General features: G+C 39.9%; 2 protein-coding genes across 3 annotated transcripts in view; one reads left to right on the top strand and one right to left on the bottom strand.

Moving 5' to 3' along the window:
- The window catches only part of col4a1 (collagen, type IV, alpha 1), a 50,828-nt gene extending 41,472 nt beyond the window's left edge, over positions 1 to 9,356 (bottom strand). Inside the window, exon 1 of the mRNA XM_086266358.1 lies at positions 9,129 to 9,356. Within this exon, the coding sequence (XP_086122484.1) occupies positions 9,129 to 9,200 (72 nt within the window). The 5' untranslated portion in view covers positions 9,201 to 9,356. The remainder of the gene's footprint in view (positions 1 to 9,128) is intronic.
- col4a2 (collagen, type IV, alpha 2) overlaps positions 9,339 to 23,051 on the top strand; it is a 63,782-nt gene continuing 50,069 nt past the window's right edge. For both annotated transcript variants that reach the window (XM_086266356.1, XM_086266354.1), the window contains exons 1-3: positions 9,339 to 9,632; positions 9,771 to 9,886; positions 9,992 to 10,043. In XM_086266356.1, coding sequence (XP_086122482.1) covers positions 9,849 to 9,886; positions 9,992 to 10,043 — 90 coding nt within the window. In that variant the 5' untranslated portion in view covers positions 9,339 to 9,632; positions 9,771 to 9,848. The remainder of the gene's footprint in view (positions 9,633 to 9,770; positions 9,887 to 9,991; positions 10,044 to 23,051) is intronic.

Raw genomic sequence — 23,051 nt, 5'->3', positions numbered from 1 at the left:
TTGTCATAACTTATAATGAGACAAATATGAGCCATGTGCCTCTCTCATCTGCACCGAGATGCTGGGCTAGATTGCCATCACTCAGTAAATCAGTTACCCCACCAACCATACAAGCTGTTGTTTTCAAGTTCTCGCAAACTCTTATTTGCAGCTCTCAGCAGAGGCCTCTGCTGGGGATTTTCATTGGGCATGGCATCAAAACACTTAACCACAGCAACATGATGCAGTATCAAAGGATGCCTACGTACTGACAAGAGGTGTTTTAGGTATGCTTGCCAGTTTACAAAATAATAAAATTTAAAAAAAAAATTTTTAAATTATATGAAACTAACAAAAAGACGTTTTAAAACATAATAATAAATTCAACTTAAAATCAATTTAAAAAGTTTTTAATAAAAATAAATTAAGACTATATATTTTTAATGTTTCCAGTGTTGCTAATCTTTCATATTAAGGAGATATTTAACACCCATCATGTTCAAGCAGTATAAAGCAGTATTAAATCTGAATATTGAACAACTAATAAAGAAATTTCAGGTGAAGTTGTAAAAGATGAAAGGGGGGAAAACAGCTCTTTGAGTTAACTGTGACAGGCAATTTGTAAAAGGATTTATTGATTGATACTTAAGCACCAAGAGAAGCCCTAAATCCCTTATATCCCTCTGGAGAGGGAAAGTTAGGTTATCAGAGAGTAAACGGCAATCTGTACCACGATCCTAACCAGCTGTTGCATGTCTAAGCCCATTTCTATGATTGGACTGCTTATGTTTTGGCAGGTTTTACCACAAGGGGCTTGGTGGTAACTGATTTAACAATGAAACTCAAGATTGGATGGATAAAGAAAATAACACGTTGTCCCAAATCCGGGAGCAACTAGTGTAGAAAACACTACCTATCAAAATCAAAACTAAAATATTTTGCCAAAACCGTATCTGTTATCTGCAACTTTTTACCTCTGCTAAGATTAAAGAGGCTCAGGAACACTCAGTTCTGCACACTGGTATAAAACAAACTGTTCATGTGAGTCAGGTCTGATGGGATCTTTATTTGATTTGGAGGGATTTTTTATAAGAACAAACATATCCTTTCAGAAATTGGAGTCTTGTTCAGTGAGGTAACGCAAGAAGGTTTTGTTATAAATATATCTGCTGCACACGATGATCATTAAAAACATACACAGCAGATAAGCTGATAGATGTGTATTTATACTAAAAATAAGCACGTGATTAATTTCAAGTGTAACCTCTAACATCATAGCAAGAAGGTCCTGGTTTGAACCCCAGTCAGCGCCTTCCTCTGTGGGACCTGCACGTCCCTCCCGTGCCAGTGTGGCTCTTCTTTGGGTGATCTAGCTTCCTCCCATATATATATATATATATATATATATATATATATATATATATATATATATATATATATATATATATTCCTCCCATAGATATATATGTTAGCTTAACTGGTGATTCTAAATAATTAACCAAATACACTACGTGTCAGCAGCAGCACCAGTTCCTAGCAAGAGAGCTAATGTAGCATGGAGGCTAAGAGCAAAGCAGCAGTAGCTAAGAGGGCTTTTATTTTCTTTAAGTTTAGCTACACCAAAGTCACAAACTCTGAACAGCTGGGTTGACAAAACTCAAAAGACTTAGAACACAGCCATGCTTTTTCTTGTCCGCTCTCACTGTCATAATGATCAGTGTCATAACTGAACTTGTGCTAACATAAAAAGTTAAAAAAGGCACACTCAGAACGAGAGGAAGTACACAGTAGCCTGGTAATTGAAAAACTGAGTTTAATATTATTATTATTATTATTATTATATATTATACATTATCAACTTACTAAACAATACCAATTCAATTAACTTATATTAGTGGATGCATTTATTTACTATGACGTAAAGCTCAGAAATTAATGTTAAGTTGAGCTTGAGGATCTCCACTCCAATAATTGACAGACTGATTCCCACTCTCTTTCTGACAATAGGTGATTACAGTTTATTGATTTAACAGTGGTATTAGATCAGTACTCAACACTGCCCGTTACTTGAAACAAAACATATCTTTATCAGTAAAACAATACGAAAGTATAGCATGGCTCTAAGGCTTTTCCAACAGTTGCTCTGCAGTAGAGTTAAAAAAAACTCAAAAAAGAGAGTGTGGAGAGGCACTAAAACTACAGAAGTATTTAATTCTAGAAGCAATTCAGCAACCAAAGCAGACCAACACTGTCATGGCTGTGTGCAGGCAGGCAGGAAGAGAGGAGCCAAAATGCAGGACTCGCGGAGGCAGAAGTAACTCAAAATACTCAGCTTTATTGCTGGGAAGAAACTGAACAAAAAACTAACTAAACTGGGAATATGGAACAAACTAAACAGGTAGGCAGGCTGGCAAACAGAACACACAGCAAAAGTCAGGGTACGATGCGACAACAAGCAGGGGACGACGCAGACACTAAATACAAGAGGTGAACAGAGCTAAGACGAAACAGCTGGGAGACACGGCTGACGAGACAGGGAGAGCACAAAGCTCAACACACTGACATAAGGCACAGACCTACAAAGTAAAACAGGAAGTACACGACAGACACGGAGATCCAGACAAGACACAGAACTTAACATGCGCAGTATCATGAGCAGACATAATAACATCATGGGCAGACAGAGGGAACACAGAAAAGAGAGACCAGTGCAGACACAGAACAGAAACCTAACAAATGGCAAATCTTAATGGAAAATACAATCAGAATAAACAAGATCATAAAAAAGAAACGCAAAACACTGAGTCATCAGACTCAGGACCACGACAAACAGGTACTGCCTCAAAGTCTTCACCACTGTCTGTTGGGTCTGCATATCTTTACTGGGCAGTATTTGTTCATGCTCAGCAATGACTTGAGTCTTGCATCTGTTCTTTGTACTCTAAAGTGAGATACAAATACCTCATTTCCACCTAAGCAGTAGTACTGTTAATGGTGCAAAACCAGCTTTGCAATGGTGCCTTTAAAGACCACACTTTTACTGCAGAACATTATATAGGTTTACATGGAGGAAGCTTGGGGGATTTCCATTGGAAAAAAATCATGGCAGACAGAATCTGTAGACTGCATCTAATGACTGTTGGACTTTGTCTAGAAAGCCCCACAATAGCCACTGCCACCAGTTGTTCCAGCTTTGGGAGCTGCAGCTGAATCAGTACCAGCTTTTAGGCACCAGCATGAGTCATTTTTGTGGAAATTAGAGAAATAAATTCTAGATTAGGCACCAGCACCATGCCAGTGGAAAAGAGCGATAAGACAGAAGCCTTTGGAGCCAAAAAATGAACAGCTGAAGGATGGGATACAACACTTGTTCAGGCTAGGAAAAAAAACATAAATCTAATGATCTCATCATCATTGTCCAATACTGGACAATTTGGCAGCAGTAGGTGAAAGTTCAGGTCGAGGGATATCAAGTGAGACTAAACTGTTTGCTACGGGGTATCATCACTGGCTCCGAGACACATTCTTCCACTTCTGGGGCTCGTAGCCTTGTTACCTCCTCCCCTTAACCTCAATCGCTCACCACCTCGCACCTCCCTGTTAGACAGATATATCCATTACACTCTGCCCAAACCACAGATGACATTTATGACTCAGCAATTTCACACTTATATGGCTAATTGCACTTTCACCATAGCAGGAATCCTAAGGGAAGTGACCAGTCTCAAGCAAAACATACATAGTGATCCTTAAGTAGTTAAAGTGCAGAAAGTATTAGCATGGGACAAAAAAAAAACACACCAAAAGAAATGTTTTATGTGCCAAAAGTCAACTCCAGCTGTGACAAATCTTAAAGAATGGCCTCCTTGATGATGCTTGGACCACAGGGAATTGAAAAGGGCTTCTCCATGCTTAGCCAACTTCTTAAATCCCCAACTCACATGGCACAGGGAACACACACACACACACACATAAAATGGGGCACCATTTGCTACAGTACTTGACTAAGAAGGTCAGGGGAGAATTTTCTTTGCTACGCAGTGACGCCTGTCAAAATAAGAAGACACTAACATGACTGCAAATCTTCCAAATGTAGGCATTTTTACAACGCTAATGCCAGGGGTCAGACAGGTTGTACCTTCCCAGGGCACAATGCTTGGCTGGTGGTCAGTCAGCGGCAGAGTCAGCTGTCATGTCTGTGTGAAAGGAGGTTGTTCCACTGCCTAGACAAAACTACATGCAGCCTTCTTGGCACTTTGGGCAGCAGCAGTCCCAATTTGAGTCTTGATATGGATTCTTAGCTTTCAAAGTGGAGAAAGTTCCTCAGCAGCAGCTGTAAATGTTGCTTCTGTCTTTCATCTCGGATCCAAGTTGATCCTTGCTGGGATTCACCCCATCCTGGCACATCATAGCCAAGCTGGGAGGTGGAACCCATGACTTTCCCACCACTTACCGTGTTTCCGAAAACCTTCCATCTAACATCCCACACACCATCTCTCACTCCAGGAATCTGCTTCTCTTCCTCCCTCTTCTTCCTAATTCTCTTCTAGGAATTACCGATGACTCATTCTGACCAGATTAAATGACCGCCAAGGGAGAGAAACTCTTGCGTTGCTAAACAATTGAGAAACTTACTCAAAGCAGATGCATTACAAAAATAAAGAAGTAAAGGTCTGCATAGAGCCGAGTATCAGCTCGTTGCTCAATCCACACAAGAGGAATGATCATAGCAGCTTCTCTAAAGTCATCGTGACCCACTCTCAGTTCAGACTGTCTTAATTTCATATCTTAATTTGTGGAGACAAAAAAAGAGAACTGCTACATACACAAAAACGCATCAACAAAGGCACCATTAACAGCAATTTCTATACATTTTAAAATGTTTGCTGACATATTTAAACCTTCCTATAGACTAGGGTCTGTGCAGATCGTATCTCACAGGGCTTTTTCTTCTATAATTCCAATTTTTTTATGACTTTATCCATCAGTTTGTTCCTAATGATGTCACACCATTTTATATTTCTGCCTTGATTGGGACTTTTTAAAAATGCAAATAGTTTCGAGACCCAGGGGATCCCAGTTAAAAGTACCCAGTGCCACCTCCTGATCATTATTGTCATGGGTATCACACAGCATTAGAGGAGGGGAGGGGTACTCTGTCAGTCATTTAAAGAGTGAAGCCTCCATTGCGGTATTTGCCATCCAGATGGAGAACTTACCAGACTGGAAACTATTGGAAAGTCACTGGCTCTACCTGAGACAGCTGGGGTGCACCCTGGTCATGCCGCATATGAAAAGGAGAGCTAATACTTCTATACTGCAAACCCTTGAATACCCTCCTCGGAGTGAGGAAAACTCCACCTGCTGATATGACTGCCCAATGTGCTTGTAAAAGTTGTTACCTTTGGTCCTGAAACACAGGGTAGCAACTGTTTGCTCCTCCTGTCACATGCCAGCATGCCCCAAGCATAGCATGTGGGAAACAGTTTGCTTTAACAGCTTGTGATGTGTTTTTAACTTTAGCTGTTTTTACTTGTTTCCTGTTTGTATACAGCCTATTGTGAAAGATTCTTTAGGCACAGCCAAGTGGCACACGGTTTCCACTTTGGTGGCCTAAAGATTACATCTCTGCTCTTTGGAGATAGATGTGAGACCATGGTCTTCAACAGGAACAGGGTGGAGTGCTCATTCTGGGTCAGAGGCAAGTTGCTGTCCCAAGTGAAGGAGTTTAAATATCTCAGGCTCTTGTTCACCAATGAGGAGGGGGGAGCCAGACATTGACAGACAGGTCAGTGCAGCAAGAATTGGGATGCTGTACTGCTGTGTTGTGATGAAGAAAAAGCTGGGCATGAGGGCAAAGCTGTCAATTTATGGGTCAATCTCCTTTCCTACCCTCACCTATGGCCACAACCTGTGGGTAGGGACTAAAAGAATAAGATGCAATACAAATGGAAAAATGAGTCATCTGAGGTCATCCTCAGAGATAGGGTGAGGAGCTCTGTCAATCAGGAGGGACTCAGAACAGAGTCAGGCGGGATCCCGGGAGGATGCACCAGAGCAGATCGAAACAGTGGAGCGCATGGTTTATCCACTGCTGGATAGTGACATGCTGGAAAGATTATGTCTGCGGATTGGTTGGTTGTATTTTGAATTCGGTTATTTTATATTGGGGTCAGAGTGACCCAGATTAGTTTCATCATAGAAATACAACTGAAATGTTTACTTGAAACTATTGAAAATAGAGATATTTGAATGAAAACATGGTAAATAATCTTTAAAGCAATAGTGTGGATTGTACTTTGGATAAAAGCTCTAAGTTTTTAAGACTTAAAGAAAAGTTAAAACTTTCTGCTGCACAAAATATGAAAATGAATTATACTTTGAGAATTATTATTTTTCTATTATATTTGCCTCTTGCAGTAAACTATTCTTTGGGGATCTCGAGAGACCCCAGTTGGTAGTCCCTGTATGTTAAATATGTCGGTAGGATGCAGGTCAACTCGTCATTGGCTTTATTGTTCTGGATAACAGATCAGGAAATCCTCTTCCTGTTCACTCTGCAGCTTTTGATGGATAAATGTCCTGAAATTATAACAAACTTCCTGTTGCCGACCTCTCATGGGCGATGGGAAAATATTCAAATGATTAAATCCACAGTGTTGACCTGCTTCGATTTCACTGGTTCAGCCAGATATCCACCTCCTCAGCCTCTGTCCAGATGTTCTGTTTCAGCCTGTGGTTCGTGCTTCCAAATCCAAGCTTGCAGTGGATAAAACGTGTACTCCGCTGTTTTGTTTAACTTGATATATTGGCTTGCAATGTAATACACTTTTATCCCACGTAGCTCCCTGAATCAAAGGTCACTCTGAGTGAAGGGCTGAAGATTAACGTGATTAATAAAGTGAATAATGATTGTTTTAGCAATAAAACATCTGGAGAAAGGAACATCAAAACCAAAGTGCTTTGTTTTTTGTCAGAGCAACCAAGATAATGGTCAATATGAAACTTAGAGTAGGCGTTTCTGAACTGAAAAAGTACGTCTTGAAGACATCAAAGCAGATAACATCTTCACCATAATATCTGGAAGGTTTTATTAGCTGGCATTTGTAATTTGCAATATACTTAACGGTGTCTATGAGACATGATGATGGCTTACTGTTACAATCCATCACAACTAAAATTAGAGTCCAGCCAATTTATCAGTGGAGCGATTAACTATTAGCTGATCTGTTATTGGCGTCATTTGTAACAGCAGATAAAAGTAAAGAAGAGATGGGAGAAGCACGCTTCGACCTTGCTCACAAGTACTGATGTTGTGCAGTTTGTTCACCAGTTTGTACACCTCTGATAGACTGTTCACATGCGGGCAGAACTGGACAGTAAATAAATAAATAACTAAACATAACAAGCATCAGAGAAATCTGTTTGTTTGGGGATTTTTTTTGTCTGTCTGAAGTTACAATAAATTATTATTTAATATATTGGAATATCAGATTTGTAAATCGCCATATACTGGAATCAGACTTAAAAATCCTATATCTGTCAGTTATGACTAAAAGTTATGTGAATAATTTTATACATTGTTTCATTTCTATATGAATTGGCTTCCTTTGCACTTTTCACACTGTACTGCTTCTCATCTTGGCCAGGACATCCCTGTAAAAGAGATTTTCTAATAATAAAGATTTAAAAAAGGACCCCCAAGTTGACCAAATGATAAATTTAAGCTACTTTGCATTGTCCAGCCTCTTCCTCCTCATCTTTAAACGTAATAAAAGTCCACCTTGTTTCCTCACTTGGCTGCAAGTGTAATCGATATTTCTGCTGGAAACTCCAGCTGTACTTAAAAATAAAGCCTCAAAAGAAGCCAAAAACTGCAGTAGTTCAACAAAATTACAAGAAACCACAGCACACTTTAAAATACAAAAAAAAACAAATTCTTAGAGGAGACTTATAGAAATGTACAGTGTTGTTATGGCCTGTTAAACTCACTAATTATCTACTTTGAACTGATATTTTTATTAAAAGTTGCTCATGTAAAGGTTCTTACTGATTTCTTGAGTCTGCCTTGTTTGTAAAGCCATACAAAAAAGCTCAACGTTCACCATTGTGAGGAAAACACCAACTGCAATGTGCCAGATCATCATTGCTGCCAATTCACACTGTGCAGTGTTTTAATCAATGTAATTCTAAAATACAGCGTCCCATTAACATCCATGCACCAACCATGTAAACAATGTATAAATATATTTACTGTAAAAAACAACAACAAAAAGATTCTACATAGAGCACAAAAATGACATCACCTGCATAAGATTTGGACTCGGTATCATTTTAAGTAAAGGAATCAGTTTTATGAAGCCCAAACTAAAAAAAATCATTATCATAATAATAATGTAATCATCATCATCATACAGTGGCCAACTTTCATTTTGATGTCAAAAATGAATTTATATGACAGAATATCTGAGGTAGATTATACACATCGGAGGGATATGTAGGCTATTGTCTTTAAAAAGTTGCACACTTTCATTCATGGAATCATTCAGCTCTTATAGTCATTACTTGTATCCCATAATACATTCTCTTGTAATGAGTGCCTCACTCAAAGTATAACAAGGAACCCGGACAATCTGATGCCTATGAAAGAACAGTTAGTCTCTGGTTGTTGACCACAAGACCATTACAATGTGTCTTAAATGGATTATGTAAATGTACCATAATCTTTTCGGAGTGCATACGCAACACACGCCCTGAGAGACAGAGTTTTCAACTCTTCAGATGGAGTTGGCTCCACCCTTTCCCTCCTCCTCAGACATAGAGGATGTTGGAACTCAACTCCAAAATGTTCACAGCAGAGCGTGAGCTCTCCCGAAAAGTATATTTCTGATAAAAAATTTAAAAAAAATCAACGCGTACAAATATCTGACAAGAAAGAACTAAATAAATGTTTGTAACATGGATAAACAGAATAAATGGACTGTATTACAAATCAGTCCAGATTGGAGATATGAGTGTGTTGGTCTCCGAACACCGCAGGACGCATGGTCTTTATGAATAAAGTCTGGTCTTTATCCTTAATCAGACAGAAACGATACAGAATCTGTGCATTCACCAAAAATAATGTTGGAGACTTTCCCTCCACTCACCTCAGCTTCTGTCAGATCCACACACAAGTAGAGAGCCGCCAGCATTAAGAGCGAGCCGGACGGTAACAGCATCGTGGCTGTGCGCCGTTGGAAGCTTTGCGCGCAAAAGTTGTGCAGAGTGCCAACAAAAACAGCCTTCTTCCTCCAGGTAATTCAAAGTTTATCGGCAGCACACGGACAGCACGTTTTGCTGCATCTTTGTCCGAAGCGTTATGAGGATCTGATCAGTGTAACTTGGTCTTGTTTGTGATGCACCACACCCCCCACCCAAAACGACCACCCTCGCTCATGCAAAGGGTTTCCACCTTGCTTTTACAAACACTCCGACTCTTTTCGGTAAGCAGAGGGACTAGTCGGCACACATTTGTGCTTTTGCAAGAATATTTGAGGAGGTTTTCGTGGAACATAAAGCTGATCTTAAACTTTTCAAACGGGGAACCTGGGCATCTCGTGATACCCAACTTTTTTCCTTCGTCTAACCATCGCACAGAGACCGGAGTGACCGTAAGTAGTGCATTTTACGAAACTGGAACTGAGTGTGAAAGTGCTAAAAATGAATGAATATTGACACAGAAAGTCTCATATGTATGCACTCGTGATTAACCAGAGTTATTAACGTCGTGCGTCTCCGCTGTGCCTCAGGTCGGACAGTCATGCTGTAAAGCGTGTTCACGTGAAACTGTGTGGGACTTGAGTTTGCGGTCCGCGTGAGTGGGGACCATGCAAGAACAACACGGGAGAGGACAGAAAAACCTGAGGTAAGCACAGCGTGAAGGCAGCACATGATTACCACATGATTCATTGATCAGGATTTTTACGCGTTTTTTATTTTTTATTAATTTTTAAATTATTATTGTGAACAGGCTGCTGCTTCTGTGCCTCGTCGTTGCCATCCTCTCCTCAGAAGTGCACGCAGTAAGTTTAAATTTAACGCGATCTTTTCATTTCTGATTATGAGAGTTCACTTGACATGTGCAATCTGTAGAATTAAAGCATAAGCGTCATGCTGATTGCGTCTCTCGACTTGGAAGTTGCTGTCTGAAGCAGCAGAAACGCGCAGACCTCGGTGTGTGAACAATGGGCGTGTCAGCACCAGAGGGTTTCTCCGGTAGGAGGGATCTTGGCAAAGAGCATTTTCAGTGGGATTACTGGTGTCGCAATTTTAAAAGTTTAAATTGGGACAGCCACATTTTTGGCTCTTGCAAAACAAATAAACAGGAATAGGATTAAAATATGGGCATATGGTATGCTTTTCTTGACCCCGGATTGAGAAGTGGGGCCATGACCTCTGCAAGCAGGATGATGCTGAGTATGAGCTTTATGGGTTTAAATGTGTCACTTTGTGTCCATTTCTTTTTAATTAATCAAGAATACACCATCACCACCACCACTGCAGCCCATAACAGATTCATTACTTTAATGATAAATGCTATACAGCACATTTTAATCATAGTGGATCTACATGTTATACATTAAAAGGCTTAAACTATGAAAAATTAAAAAGCCAGAGCTTTTTCACAAGGCTATTACTACTACTACTACTATTCCAAGTGTCTGAATCTGCTATGGCCCAATAAGATCATGCACACAGAGGGGCATGAAAACTCCCAAACCTGCAGTCAGTGTACAGTCAGCTCTACTACCAGATTATTCCTCAGGTAAATAGTGACTGTAAAGGGATCCCTTCCTAATGCTGCTCTGCTATTACGAAATCTGGGGTAAAAGCCACAAACCTCAGCCTCTGCTTTGAGTTGTCTAAAACAAATATAAAGTTTCATCAGGTTTAACTATAAGCAGAGCAACTTCCTAAGAGCTGTCATTTTATCTTAAGCCTATGAAACTCAGTGGTGCAGGAAGCACTTTTTAAAATTATGCTTGTGGTTCTGTGGTAAAGTTTTAAACACTGCTTCATAATTTCTGCGTGTGTGAGGTCTTGACGTTGGACATGACATGAATGTCAGCATCTGCACTTTTATTCTTTGGTCAGTGGGGCCCCATTCTGTGGATCCTCCGTGGACTTCCATGTTTAGTCCAGAATTTGAGATCGAAGAAAGGAACTATCATTCTTACTGTCCTACTCCTAAATGTAGACGTGCAAATCTGATCTGCACCTGGCTGCTGACACGGGCAAGGAAGCATCTTCACACTTTAACCCGCCTACGAGTGAACACCATCACCCAGATTTTCCAGAGCCAAAGTATAGCCTATAAAAAAATCACAACAACAGTTGCCTCAAGGGGCGAAGACTCCACAATAACACATATTACTTTTCTTTCTCCAGACCTTGCGGGGTCTGCTTTATTTTTTCTTTCATTGTTTAAAAACCCAAATTAAAAGTTGAATTTTTTTACGCTTGTGAGTTTTGCACATTGTGTTTGCACTGCATTTATCTGGAACTAGAGCTGTTGAGCTGGGAGCTGAGACAAAGTGAATGTGTTTAGACGATAAAGGTGGTTGGTGAGTTCATTTTCAAAGATCAGAGCGTGGGTTCGACTCCCAGTGAGAGCAAGCTGTCCCTGATTAGCTTCTGGAATAAGATACACAACAATTTAACAAATCACATTTTCTTAACTTAATCTTAAATGCAACTGTTATAAAAAGCACCAAATCATCACTTTGCAGAGTACATTTAAAAAACTTTCATTGTTGGTTAATTTGGCCTTTTTAAAAACCTTTTTAAAACGTTTTGCAACTTTCTTTTTTTTTTTTTTACAGTGCACCATTGGGATGCTGAGTCCATGTGCACACTGTTTGTGTAAGCGTTCGGTACGCGTGTGTGTCTGTGTGTTTCTTTTGACTTCAGCTGGCGCATGATATCAGATGTTTGGCGGCTCTCTGAGTTTTTTAATATCAAACTCAAGGCACTCAGATAAAAGGTTATTTTATCGAGTGATGAAAAGGTCCCGTTGTCTTTCGCTTTTATCAGATTTGGTCAGGGCTTGATTAGAAGCGTGTGACACGGCTCAGCTCCTCTGTGTATAGTCAGGCTTTTTCTCCGAGGCAGGGATGCTGGGCTGCAGCCGGCTAATTTTAGTTTGACGATATCCATGTTTTCTTTGCAGACGAGTAAACTGGATAAACAGTTTGCAATAAACATTTTTTTGAGGCGAAATATTTCCATCTTCAAACATTACAGAAGTTTTTGAAAACATAGTAAGGAGTCACTGTCAGTAGCTATAGCTTGTAGGTAATGAGGTGTTTGAAGATATTTCACATCTTTCGAGGTTTAGGGGAAACGGTTACCAACTACATGTCACTATGATGTTTTCCATTTGACACAGAATTCCCCAAATCCCAGCTAGATCTGGAAAAATATGTTTCTGTTTAATATTATATGAAAATCGCACCCTCGGGACTATTTCACTCCTTTAAACAAAATCATTGTACAACTGATTCCCACCATCTGTCTCCATGTTACGTTTGCACTTGGAATTCCCCAGCCTGTTAAAACTTTGGTACATGAGATTTCGTTTGCTATTCCCAGAGTTTTTGTGTTTTTCTGCTTGCAAATAAGCAGATTTCCTTAAGTTGTGGTGTGACTAAAGGCAAAGGTATGCTAAACCAGCAAACGTTATAGTCAGTGGTGTTGTGTTAGCTCCCTGATAGAGGAACGTGGGCGTGATCTAATTTGCCATGATGATAAAAGCATACATTCTGAAAGTCACTGCTGCAAATCATTCTTACCTTTCCATGCAATTGAAGTGCATTATTTCACAATCTGTCTTAGGGCTGTTCGATATAACGATATATATCGGATGACGATATAAAAACGTCTGTTTCATTTTACGCTATCGTTTGCTTTGTGGTGTCGCAAAATAAACTGTTTACGGCAATATTTTTTCACTGTTTTGATGGTCACTGTAGTGGCTATATTAATTTTTTAAAGTTCTCTCTTTCTCTTATATTTTGTATAACCACACTACAGACAGACAAGTGCCTGTTTTTATGCATCGTTGTTAGCAACAACGACAGTAACAGCATCGCATGTCCGCTTGTTTATGTTCCACATAAACCTTTCACAATAAAGCTCAAGATCCTGTTGAGACTTTTCAAAATAAACTGAATCACGTGAAAGAGCAGATTATTTACGGATGAGAATTTAAAAAAAGAGCCGCCAGGTGCTAAAAAATAAACCTTAGACTCAAACGTTAGAACAGGCTTTTCCCCGCAGTACGCGTGTAATAAATACTCACAAAGAAAACGGCGGCCTTTGCAACTTATGTCTAAAAATGCATAGTTTCATGCATTGGTTAAAACACTCGACTCCAGCTACATGACGCGCTGTAATGAGAAACTGCAAGCTTGCAGCGAGCGAACAGTTCTTATTCATCAATATAAGGTTTAATCAAAAATGTTGGCCCTTGAAAAATCAAAAACCTTGCCTGATCTAAATTTGACCACTTGTTCAAGATCTCCTACTCATGCACCTCTGCACAGTTTCCAGAACAGCTGCTATTTATACATCATTCCACAGAAGTCCTGTTATTCTCCTGTGTACTTGTGGCTCTGTAGCGCACGCTGTATCTCCTTCAGTGTGTCAAACCAATGATCCTTCCACTCATTCACTTTCGAAATATACCAAGTGGCAGGGAAGAGAATCTTGAAAAGGCACCCGAATTCAGACTGTTTCTGCTGAATGTTCTCCCCCAGATGCCTCAGGACATTACAGTGAATGTCAGGCAAAACAGCGAGCACATTTGATGACTGTGGTGAAAACACACAACATGTAGGTCAAGTGGAAGTGATCTAAAAATAGCATCTGTGCTGGAGGTTGTCTGGACATGTCTGAGAAGGAGATCGTGAAAGAGGGATCACCCAAGTTAAGGTTTTTGAGTTTTAGGGGACACTGTTCAATTTTTTTTAAATCACATTTCATATTTTTTGTTGAGTTTTTTTTTTATTACTCAGTAAGTGCTTCTTCAAGATCCGTAGATTTAGGTTACCTAACATCAGTGTGTGAACACAAAGCCTAAAGGCCCCTCCAAGGTAGTCGCCTTAATCCACCCTGCACTGTTTTTGTACAGCTTTTGCTTTTATATTTCTCCTTGGAAGTCCTGCATCTCCAGTGTCTTCAGACATTTCAAATTTAATTCACTTTGTGGAAGAGAAAAAAGTTGCAGGGAGCCTAATCTGGCTTCTGGTGACCACAGTTCAAGATGTTCGAACACAACGTTGTCCCTCAGATGCCTCTAGAACAGTGGTGTCAAACATAAGGCCCAGAGGCCAGAATCAGCCTGGAAAAGACTCCAATTTGGCCCAGAGGATGATTTAGGAAAAATGTGAAGAATCTCATAAAGTTTGGACCTTTATACAGCCCAGCCATTCATACTACACTGAAGGAATTAATTTAAAATATCCACTATAAAAAAAACTGTATTCTTGTTTTGTTTTAACTATGGGTCTGCAGTAAGTTTATTTCTTACAATGTAGTCCCAAAGAGTCATCCTGACTGATTTCTTTTTTTTACTGCAGCAGCATTTCTTCATCATACAGAAAAACTGAGATTTAATATTGAAATTAAACCTTTTCTTGTTTTAAGATATCTCAAGGATTAAATTTGTAGATAAACTTCTTTAGACTGACAGAAAGGGGAATTTCATTGGTTCACTCCACGTACAAAGTGAGCTATACATGAGCGATGATGTAAAATGAGTTTGACATCCCTGCTCTAGAAGATAGAGTACAGTAGGTCACCACTGTGACATATTCATGTCAAAAACAATGCTGGCTCCAGCACGCTGGAGGTCTTACTCTTGGTCTGATGGCCACCTTCGGGCCTAGCCACTGAATATCCACTCATTATCACTGTGATCCACAAAGAGATGATCAGTCAGTTTGACACAAAAGTTCATATTACCTCCCTGCATTAGTTTGAGGTCTCAAGCAAGTGGACAAAAACAGGACTTCTGTGGAGTGATTTGGAAGTTGTCCAGAGCTGCACCTGGAGATGACCTTGAAGGGGAAACTTCAAAACACTGGCACAATAATTATCAAAATAGCCCATTTGGAGAGACTGATGCATGCCTGTGCATTTATTGCATTTTATTGCATCTAATCTCATTTTAAATATCTTTGGACAACACATGTCCTCTCACCTTGCACAGGGACAGTTTCTATTTTCATGAACTGGACATGGAGGTCACATCCTTTGGTGGGAAAATTTAACTTCCACACTTATGAGTGCAAAAAAAAAGAATTGCGCGGGCAGTCACTGCTACAGCCCAGGCTTCTTACATGCAGATAAATATTGCGCACAATTTTTTTTTAACCAGATCTGCTGGTGGAAGAAGGAAGGCTCTTGAGAGAGTAATGTTAACAGGATGTTTCAAATACGTCCCTTTGAGAGGGTTTCATTCCAGGGTGTTTGAGTATATATTTCAACATGTGATGGAATTCGGGGGCTGATGCTGGCAGAGGATGCGTGACTGTGTAGGAGACATCTTTGGCCCCACACTGCTGCAGTACCTGGAAGCCCAGCAGTACCATCTGCTTTTCCAATTACCCCCTCTTTTTCACTTATACTTATACAGCCATGACAGTCAAGGAAAGGTTTTAAGCTTGCTATAAATGACTGCCACGTGACTGAAATGCGGACACGTGACTGACCTCTCAAGTGGGATTGTTTCACGGGAGAGGAAGGTGGGTGTCCGGGCCAGGAGAAGATGTCTGCCTGTGATAAGGGTTTGAAAATATGGCTAACACATCCACTGCCAAAATAGCGGCTTTGACATAGAAGGTGCCCGGCTGTAACAATCAGGGGAAGAGCCCATTGTGCTGGAAGCAGGAAGCCACAGTCTCAGATGAGAAGTCCATGTGTGGGGCTTCCCTGTCACAGCTGTGTGTGTGTGTGTGTGTGTGTGTGTGTGTGTGTGTGTGTGTGTGTGTGTGTGTGTGTGTGTGTGTGTGTTTGTTTGTCTCATGTGCCAAGAAAGATTGAAGCAGAGGTGACAAGTGGTTTCCACATCTCGTGACCTCCTTGCCTTTGTATGGTGTTGGGTTCGTGTTGATAGGCAGACATGTGCGTGTGTGCTCACATGTGAGTGGATGCAGAGTACGTGGGTCTTTTGTTTGCTTAAGTATTGTTTCCTCTGAAGTTGGCCTTACAAAAATGTGGCTTTATGTTGGTGATTGTTTTATTAGCCTTTGCATTTGTGCATTGTAAGCATGAGGAAAGCTCTGGTGCGCTTGGCTGCTTGCACCACTGGTGTTCAGCTTTCCTTCGTAAACAGGAGAGCAGAGTGGTAGACGATTACAAGGACAGTGAATAAGTATGAAGGAGATGCTTGTGGGGCGGTGGAACATGTCTTAAATTAGTCAGACAGTTTGCTATCTCTCGTTGGCAGGAGTGTGTGAATGTGTGAGACTAAAGTTTTTTTCAGTTCAGAATCGAGCGAAGAGAAAATAGATGATCCAGAGAAGCTCTAAACAGGAAAAGCAAGCCGGGTGGAGCTGAATATGTCAGAGTTTCTTTACGGCCCTGCTGGACCCCACATAGTTTCGGGACTCCAGAGTTTATAAAAAACATATTCGCAGCATAAATTCTGTCCTGTTCATGCTTTACATTACGCATCAGGCAAAACAGAAGAGGAGTCTGAGTTAGTAGTGTGAAGATTACTTTATGGTTAATAAACTACTGTGAGAGTTTTGAAACAAATTCCCAATCCAAGGAATTCTCTCACTCTTTAAACACACTTAAATCACAGTTTGTTTGTAAAGTAGGCCGAAAAAAATGATGTTTTTTTCTGAAATATTCATGTGGTGATTTCAGTTTTGAACACCGATCCATGCTGCTTCACTGACTTTCCAGACCTCTCTTAATAAAAACTAAGGGCACTAAACTGTGGGAAAATGTGAAATGACTTAAATTACTTGTTTACTAAGTATACATATGCATATAAAGGTTGTCTTATACCGACCTTCGATGCTTTTGTTGGCACAACAAATTTTTAAATTATGTGTGTGTTTGATTATTTAGACGTTTAAATGACGAAGAAGTTCAATATACAAGCCACGCTACATAGGGATACCAGTGGTTTGATTACATGGATAATCACCAGTCATGCTTCATTTTCATCCCAGTCATGCGTGACAGCGTGCAGACAAACCCGACTCGTGTACACTACAGTGCAGACTCGAACACAAACTCGCTGTCGTTCTGTATTCGTCAGATTTTCTCACAGATCTACAGTAGCATTCACAAATGGTTTATTCTGTATCTCCAGATGCCTCCAATATATTTACTGTGGAAGTATATTCTAAAATTTGGCCCAGTAATAATACTGTCTGTATAAGATTATGCCACAGAGGAAGCGGTACCATAAGAAAATGTTTGGATATCAATTCAGTTTGGATGTGGTCTCTGGAAAGTCCCTATACACTGTGCATATATCTTCCCTGTCCTTTGCCCCTTACTCCATCTTGCAGTGATTAATTGAGGGGCACAGGGGTCCAATCAGGCTGTGCTGAAGGAATTCTAAAGCCTTCGTCCTCCCAGAATTCATCCTCTCAGTATAACTCTGTCCCTAACTTCCTTTTATAGCCTCATCCAGCTCCTGGTTTTCATCTCCCTTGTCTTCTGTCTCCTCTCTTCATCCATCTCTGAAAGGGACCCTTGCCAGGCAGTTTGTCCTCGCTCTTCCTCTCAGAGCTTGTCTTCTTCACATTTCATCTCCCACCCCCTTGTGCCCTCCTCCTACATTTGTCGTCTGTCATGGTTGGCTGTGTGGCAGGCAGGCAGGAGTGGTGGACCCAAAATGCAGGACTCTTTGGAGACGAGATTTAAACTGAAAACACAGCTTTATTGCTGGACAAACTTCTACATAAAATAAGACTCAGAAAAGCAAAACAAAACTCTAAACTGAGGTGCTGGAGAACTGGAAATCATGAACACACAGCACGTTGACGGTACAACACAACAGGGAGCACAGGAAAACACAGGGCTTTTATACACAGGGGAGTAATCAGGGAATGGGCAACAAGAGGGAGACACAGCTGGGAGAAATCAGGCTAACGAGACAGGGGAGCGGTAAAACTGAACACACTGACATGAGACATGAACTTTCAAAGTAAAACAGGAAACCAGAAACCATCACACACAGACTCAACACTGAGAGGCAGACAGAAAATAACGCATGGAACCCAAACTATACATGAGGCAACAAATCCTTAAACACGAATAAACAGAAACCTAGAATTCCAATAACAATCAAAGCACAAGAGTATCAAAGGGCAGCCCATAGTGCAAAAATAAACCAAAACATCAGAAACTCAAAATGCTGGGTCGAACCGACCCAGAACCGTGACAGTCATCTGTTTCCTCTTTGTAGAAGTAGTGCTACTCAACGAGCTGACAATGAGCTGTACTCTTAGATTTGATATATGGGTTTTTTGGAGGGGGGCGGGGGGGTAAAGCACTGAAGTGTAGGTTTGATCAAATCTTGCAGGTGGTATCTAACTATGATCTCAGGCATCTCCAGCCTCTGATCTCACTGTTGTGTTTTGTCTTCTGGCAGGAAGTCATAGACCATTAATTTCCATCCCAGCTGTGCAGTAATTGATTAGACTTCATTACTTCATGTCATGGGAAGAATGTTAGCAAAGTTAATGCGCTTTGTGATAACATGACCATGTCCAATTTTGTCTGTCTCTCCAATGCCCTGTCTGTGTTTTTTTTTCTTCTTCTTCTTCTTCTTTTTTTGGGATATTATTGCCGTGTAATTTGGCTCAGATATGCATAATTCCCAGAAAATGAACCTTGATAATTTTAGTGATCATCTCACTTTTCTCTTAGTGAAACCACTAAGGTTGTACCATGACATGTCTCAGAAACTTATGAATATACTGTAATGCAATGCAGTTTGATACTTGCATTTTTGTTTCCTTTAAAATTCTTATAATTTCTTACCCTTTTACTTATTAACAAAGATTCTTCTCTGCTTAAATGTTGTACATGTAATCTGTTAAATGTATAGTTATCATTTTATTCAGCGTGACTACACTCTGTTTGGCTTTTTTATTCCTCACTTTACCTCCTCTGTCCTTCATCCTAACACTAAGTCTGGTTCTGGTCTCCTCATAAAAAGAACTAGAAGAAAACAAACCCTGCTACTCTCAATCCTCTCGAGCGATGACGCTGCTGCATGGATCTCCCCATCTGGATGTCTGTCATTGATGTCATTTGATGAGCAGCACAAGTATCAACACAACAAAGTCTGAAAGCCTGACCTGTAAGCCCTGAGGTCCAGAACAGAAATTGGAATAATCCCAGGTTGATTTAGCTCAGTATGTAGCAGGAAGCTCTGATTAGGAGAGTGGCCCACTGGGAAATGGAGTTAAGCCTGCATTTGACCCAAGACCAGTTAAGGAGGGGGAAGGTCCCAGTTTGTCAAGCATGGAGCAGAAACCAGAGCTGTGTTTACACTGGATCCCAGCCTCATAGTGGGAGTTTGTCCTGCTGCTTTCAGGTCCCCCTGCTTCAGTTCATGTTCTCCTTCACATCCTGTTCTCTGCTGAGTGATCTGTCCCTCTGCCCCTGCATGTCATTTTCACTGTTGCACTACTTGAATTTCCATTTGTGTAGCATGCTTCTAAAATCAATCAGTCACACATTTATTAGTTATATACTGATTCCATCAAGTGCAATTATTCTCTCTTCTTCTCTTGTGTAACTGACATTCCAGCGATTGGTGAAATCCAGGTCTGAAATAGGATCTGGATTTTCTGTAGCCAGATGAACTTGCTGACTTGCCCTTCCTTTGATTATGTTGGCTCTGTCTTTTAGCTGGTGCCATTTGAGGCCTTCTATCAAAAGACCTCAGTTTTAACAAGTTTTTGACAAAGTTGCTATTCAGTTTTAAATGTATTGTTGTGCTATACCTGTTGTACTAGACTACTACTGCTTGTCTCTTTTATTTCTTCTCAGTGTTTGTCCTATCTTTCTTTTTGCTCATTGCTCTCACAGATCTATGGTGTTAAAATGTTCCTATTTTCTTTTAATTTTTCCTGTTCTGTAGATGTACATGTCCTCTGGGGGTTTGTGAGTGCACACGGGGGAATTTAGCTCTGCTGCAGGAAGTTGGTGACGGAACAGGAAGCACAGTTAGTTATAGAGATGCGATAATGTATACAAGTTGTAGTGTTTATTGAAGAGGAAAGAAACAGTGACTGGGGCATAATTGTTCTTTTGGGACATTTAGTGTTATATCAAGACATGCCAATGTTATCACTATGCCAAAAGAAACATGGTGATGTTTGATGTTTTGATTTTCCTGTTTCTGGATGTGATGTATGTATATGTGTTTGTGTTACAGTTCAAATCTGATTATTTGATTTTGTTCAGTGCTGGACTATTGCCGGAAGACAAAGCTGCACTGGCTGTATAAACTCGCCCTGCTGACATGTTGCCTTACTTTTTAAGCCATCAGATCTTTGGTTAAAACTGCCTGACTGAAGAAAAAATAGAGAGGAAAGTTTCTGTATTGTTCATTTAAACAGAGATTAAGCTCATTTAGAATTTTACAGACTCATGAACAGTACAGCACATAGGAGTCACACAGCCAGACAGCAGCACCAGCCAGCATGTTTTGGTCTTTGGTTTTCATTTTTATGTTTGAGCCCACTTCAGATTTTTTTATGTTTAGACCTTCCAATTCACAGCCACGGGCGTTATTTTGGAGATGTGTCTTTTCTCTTTTTATCCAGTGAATCACAAATGTCTTCACCCAAATTCTTTCTTTTGTTGTCCTGGATTCACTGACACTACAGGGAGGCTTCAAACAGCGTGGCAGTGAATCAAGATATTGTTCAGCTCTCAACAGGCCGTAGCATTAGCCAGATGGAATCGGCCCACACTGATAGTGTTTTAAGCACTTCTGGAGGTTTAAACTCCACAGAAGAATCCACATGTGAAATCTTTAAGAGACTGAGCACTAACAGAAGTATTTTGATTTTAAATAGTTTTACAGTGTTTGGATTAGTGTGCTGATGAAATAACAAGAAAAGGCTGAATATAAACAAATGCTGTGCTACCGTACTCTTCATCTAAATTACTTTTAACATGACTTAAAGTCTAGAGCCAGTCTCGTGGTTCAGTAAGGTTGGAGCTTTGCCTGACAACTATTATTAGCATGCTATTAAAATCCTTATGACAATGCTAGCGTGCTGATGTTTAATGCTACTCTTTACACTTTGACCATTTAATGTGGTAGACTGCTGAAATTGGATGGTTACTTTTGACCTTGACATGAAAAGTTAAGTTATAACTAAGGTCTTTGGAGATAACAGCTGAGGATATCCAGATAGCGGATATCTGATGAAAACATTCCTTTTTGTGTGCCATGCTTTGTTTATAAAAGCAGATTAATTTAAAAAACAAAAACAAATAAAAGCTTAAATTGTCACCAGATGATAGACCACCGAATATTTGAATATTTGTTCTTTTACTCTCGCTGCACTGTATCCTCCGTTTGGTCTCCACACGTTTACCTGCATGCAACCAAAGTCTGCTCACACATGACTGCTCAGTGGATATTTGACAGATACACAAACAGAAGGCAAAAAAATCCTGATCTTTGCTAAACTTTACATATTCATACACAGATATCTGTCTACAGAGATTGTGAAATAACCAAAGAGACTGCAATTCAACTTAAAGAATGAATGAACAAGTTATTGTTTCATTTACTTCAGTGGTTAGCAAAACATTTCTATGTATCAGCAACCTATGTTACACTCATTAATAATGCAAGTATTTACCAAAACTCTGGGCACGATGAAATGACTACAAAATTTTAATTTAGTTGAAGAAAAAATGTTTTTTGCCAGTCATAAGCAAAGATTTTGGATTGAAATAGATACAAATTTTGTGCTTTTAAGTTGCAATTTTGAAATAAAACCTAAAATTTTGTAAACAAGATTCCATAACATGTCCTTAACACAACTTTTTGTCCTCTTTTAAGTCTCCTTTTAAGTTACCGCTTGATTTGAGCTCTGATATCAACTGATATGATTTGTCGATATGCTGGTATTGACATTTATAACAGCCGATAAACTAAATTTAAAAAGTTATCTTAGGAAGGAATCATGAATAAATACTCATCACAAACGTTAGGAAAATCTGTTGTGTTTCATGTGTCTGAAATGAAAAAAAAGATTCTTCAGCCGATATATGGTATCATATGTATATCAGTCGGGCTCTGCTCTTCATTTAAAGGTCGACTCCAGTTTGTGTGCTTCCAGAGAATCCGTCACTGAGATGGTTCTCTGCTGGCAAAGGGAGTATCACAGCAAGCACTGATATAGTACAAATATGCATCAAGGCATTTCACGCAGCATCTTTCCATCACAGATTCATGTGAACTTATGGCCAGGTGTTTCAAGTTCACGGGCTTGAGCTTTCTCTTTAACGTCACCATCATTAGTGTGATGAATGGCAGCTGCAACCTTGAGGAATCGTAACAGTGAGCGATTAGACACTGTACAAATGTATACACACAGACACACAGGAGGGAGCGCAGAAGCATGAAAGTAGTGAAAACAGATGCATTTCTATAGATGTGCTCTTTCCTAGGTCACACATATTATATCTAATCTCTACGTGTAATAATGATATTACAGCATTCTTGTAGCCACGCACTTTATTGGAATTCAAATATATACAACATGTTTGTAATATGCCATGAAGGCACTGGTCAGAGATGGCTGGCTATAGCTGTTGTTTAATGTTTAGGATGGTCTGAACCAGTCTTGTCTACACCAACGTCAAACACTAGATTACAAAATATACTATATTTTATTAATTCTTTTTTTTTATCTTAACAGTGAACAGTTATTCTGAATTACTTGTTTGAGATGATACCTTAATAAAGCCAGACCTTTGAATGTGTTTAAAGCACTCAAAGTAGAGATTGAACTACGTTTTCTGCG

This window comes from Aulonocara sp. 'chitande type north' Nkhata Bay, linkage group LG16 (assembly GCF_057382095.1).
Source record: "Aulonocara sp. 'chitande type north' Nkhata Bay isolate Kocher_YH1m ecotype deep benthic linkage group LG16, A_spYH_male_GT1.1, whole genome shotgun sequence".
NCBI lineage: Eukaryota > Metazoa > Chordata > Actinopteri > Cichliformes > Cichlidae > Aulonocara > Aulonocara sp. 'chitande type north' Nkhata Bay.
Note: the sequence above shows the minus strand (reverse complement) of the source record. Positions and strands in the feature narration are given on the sequence as shown.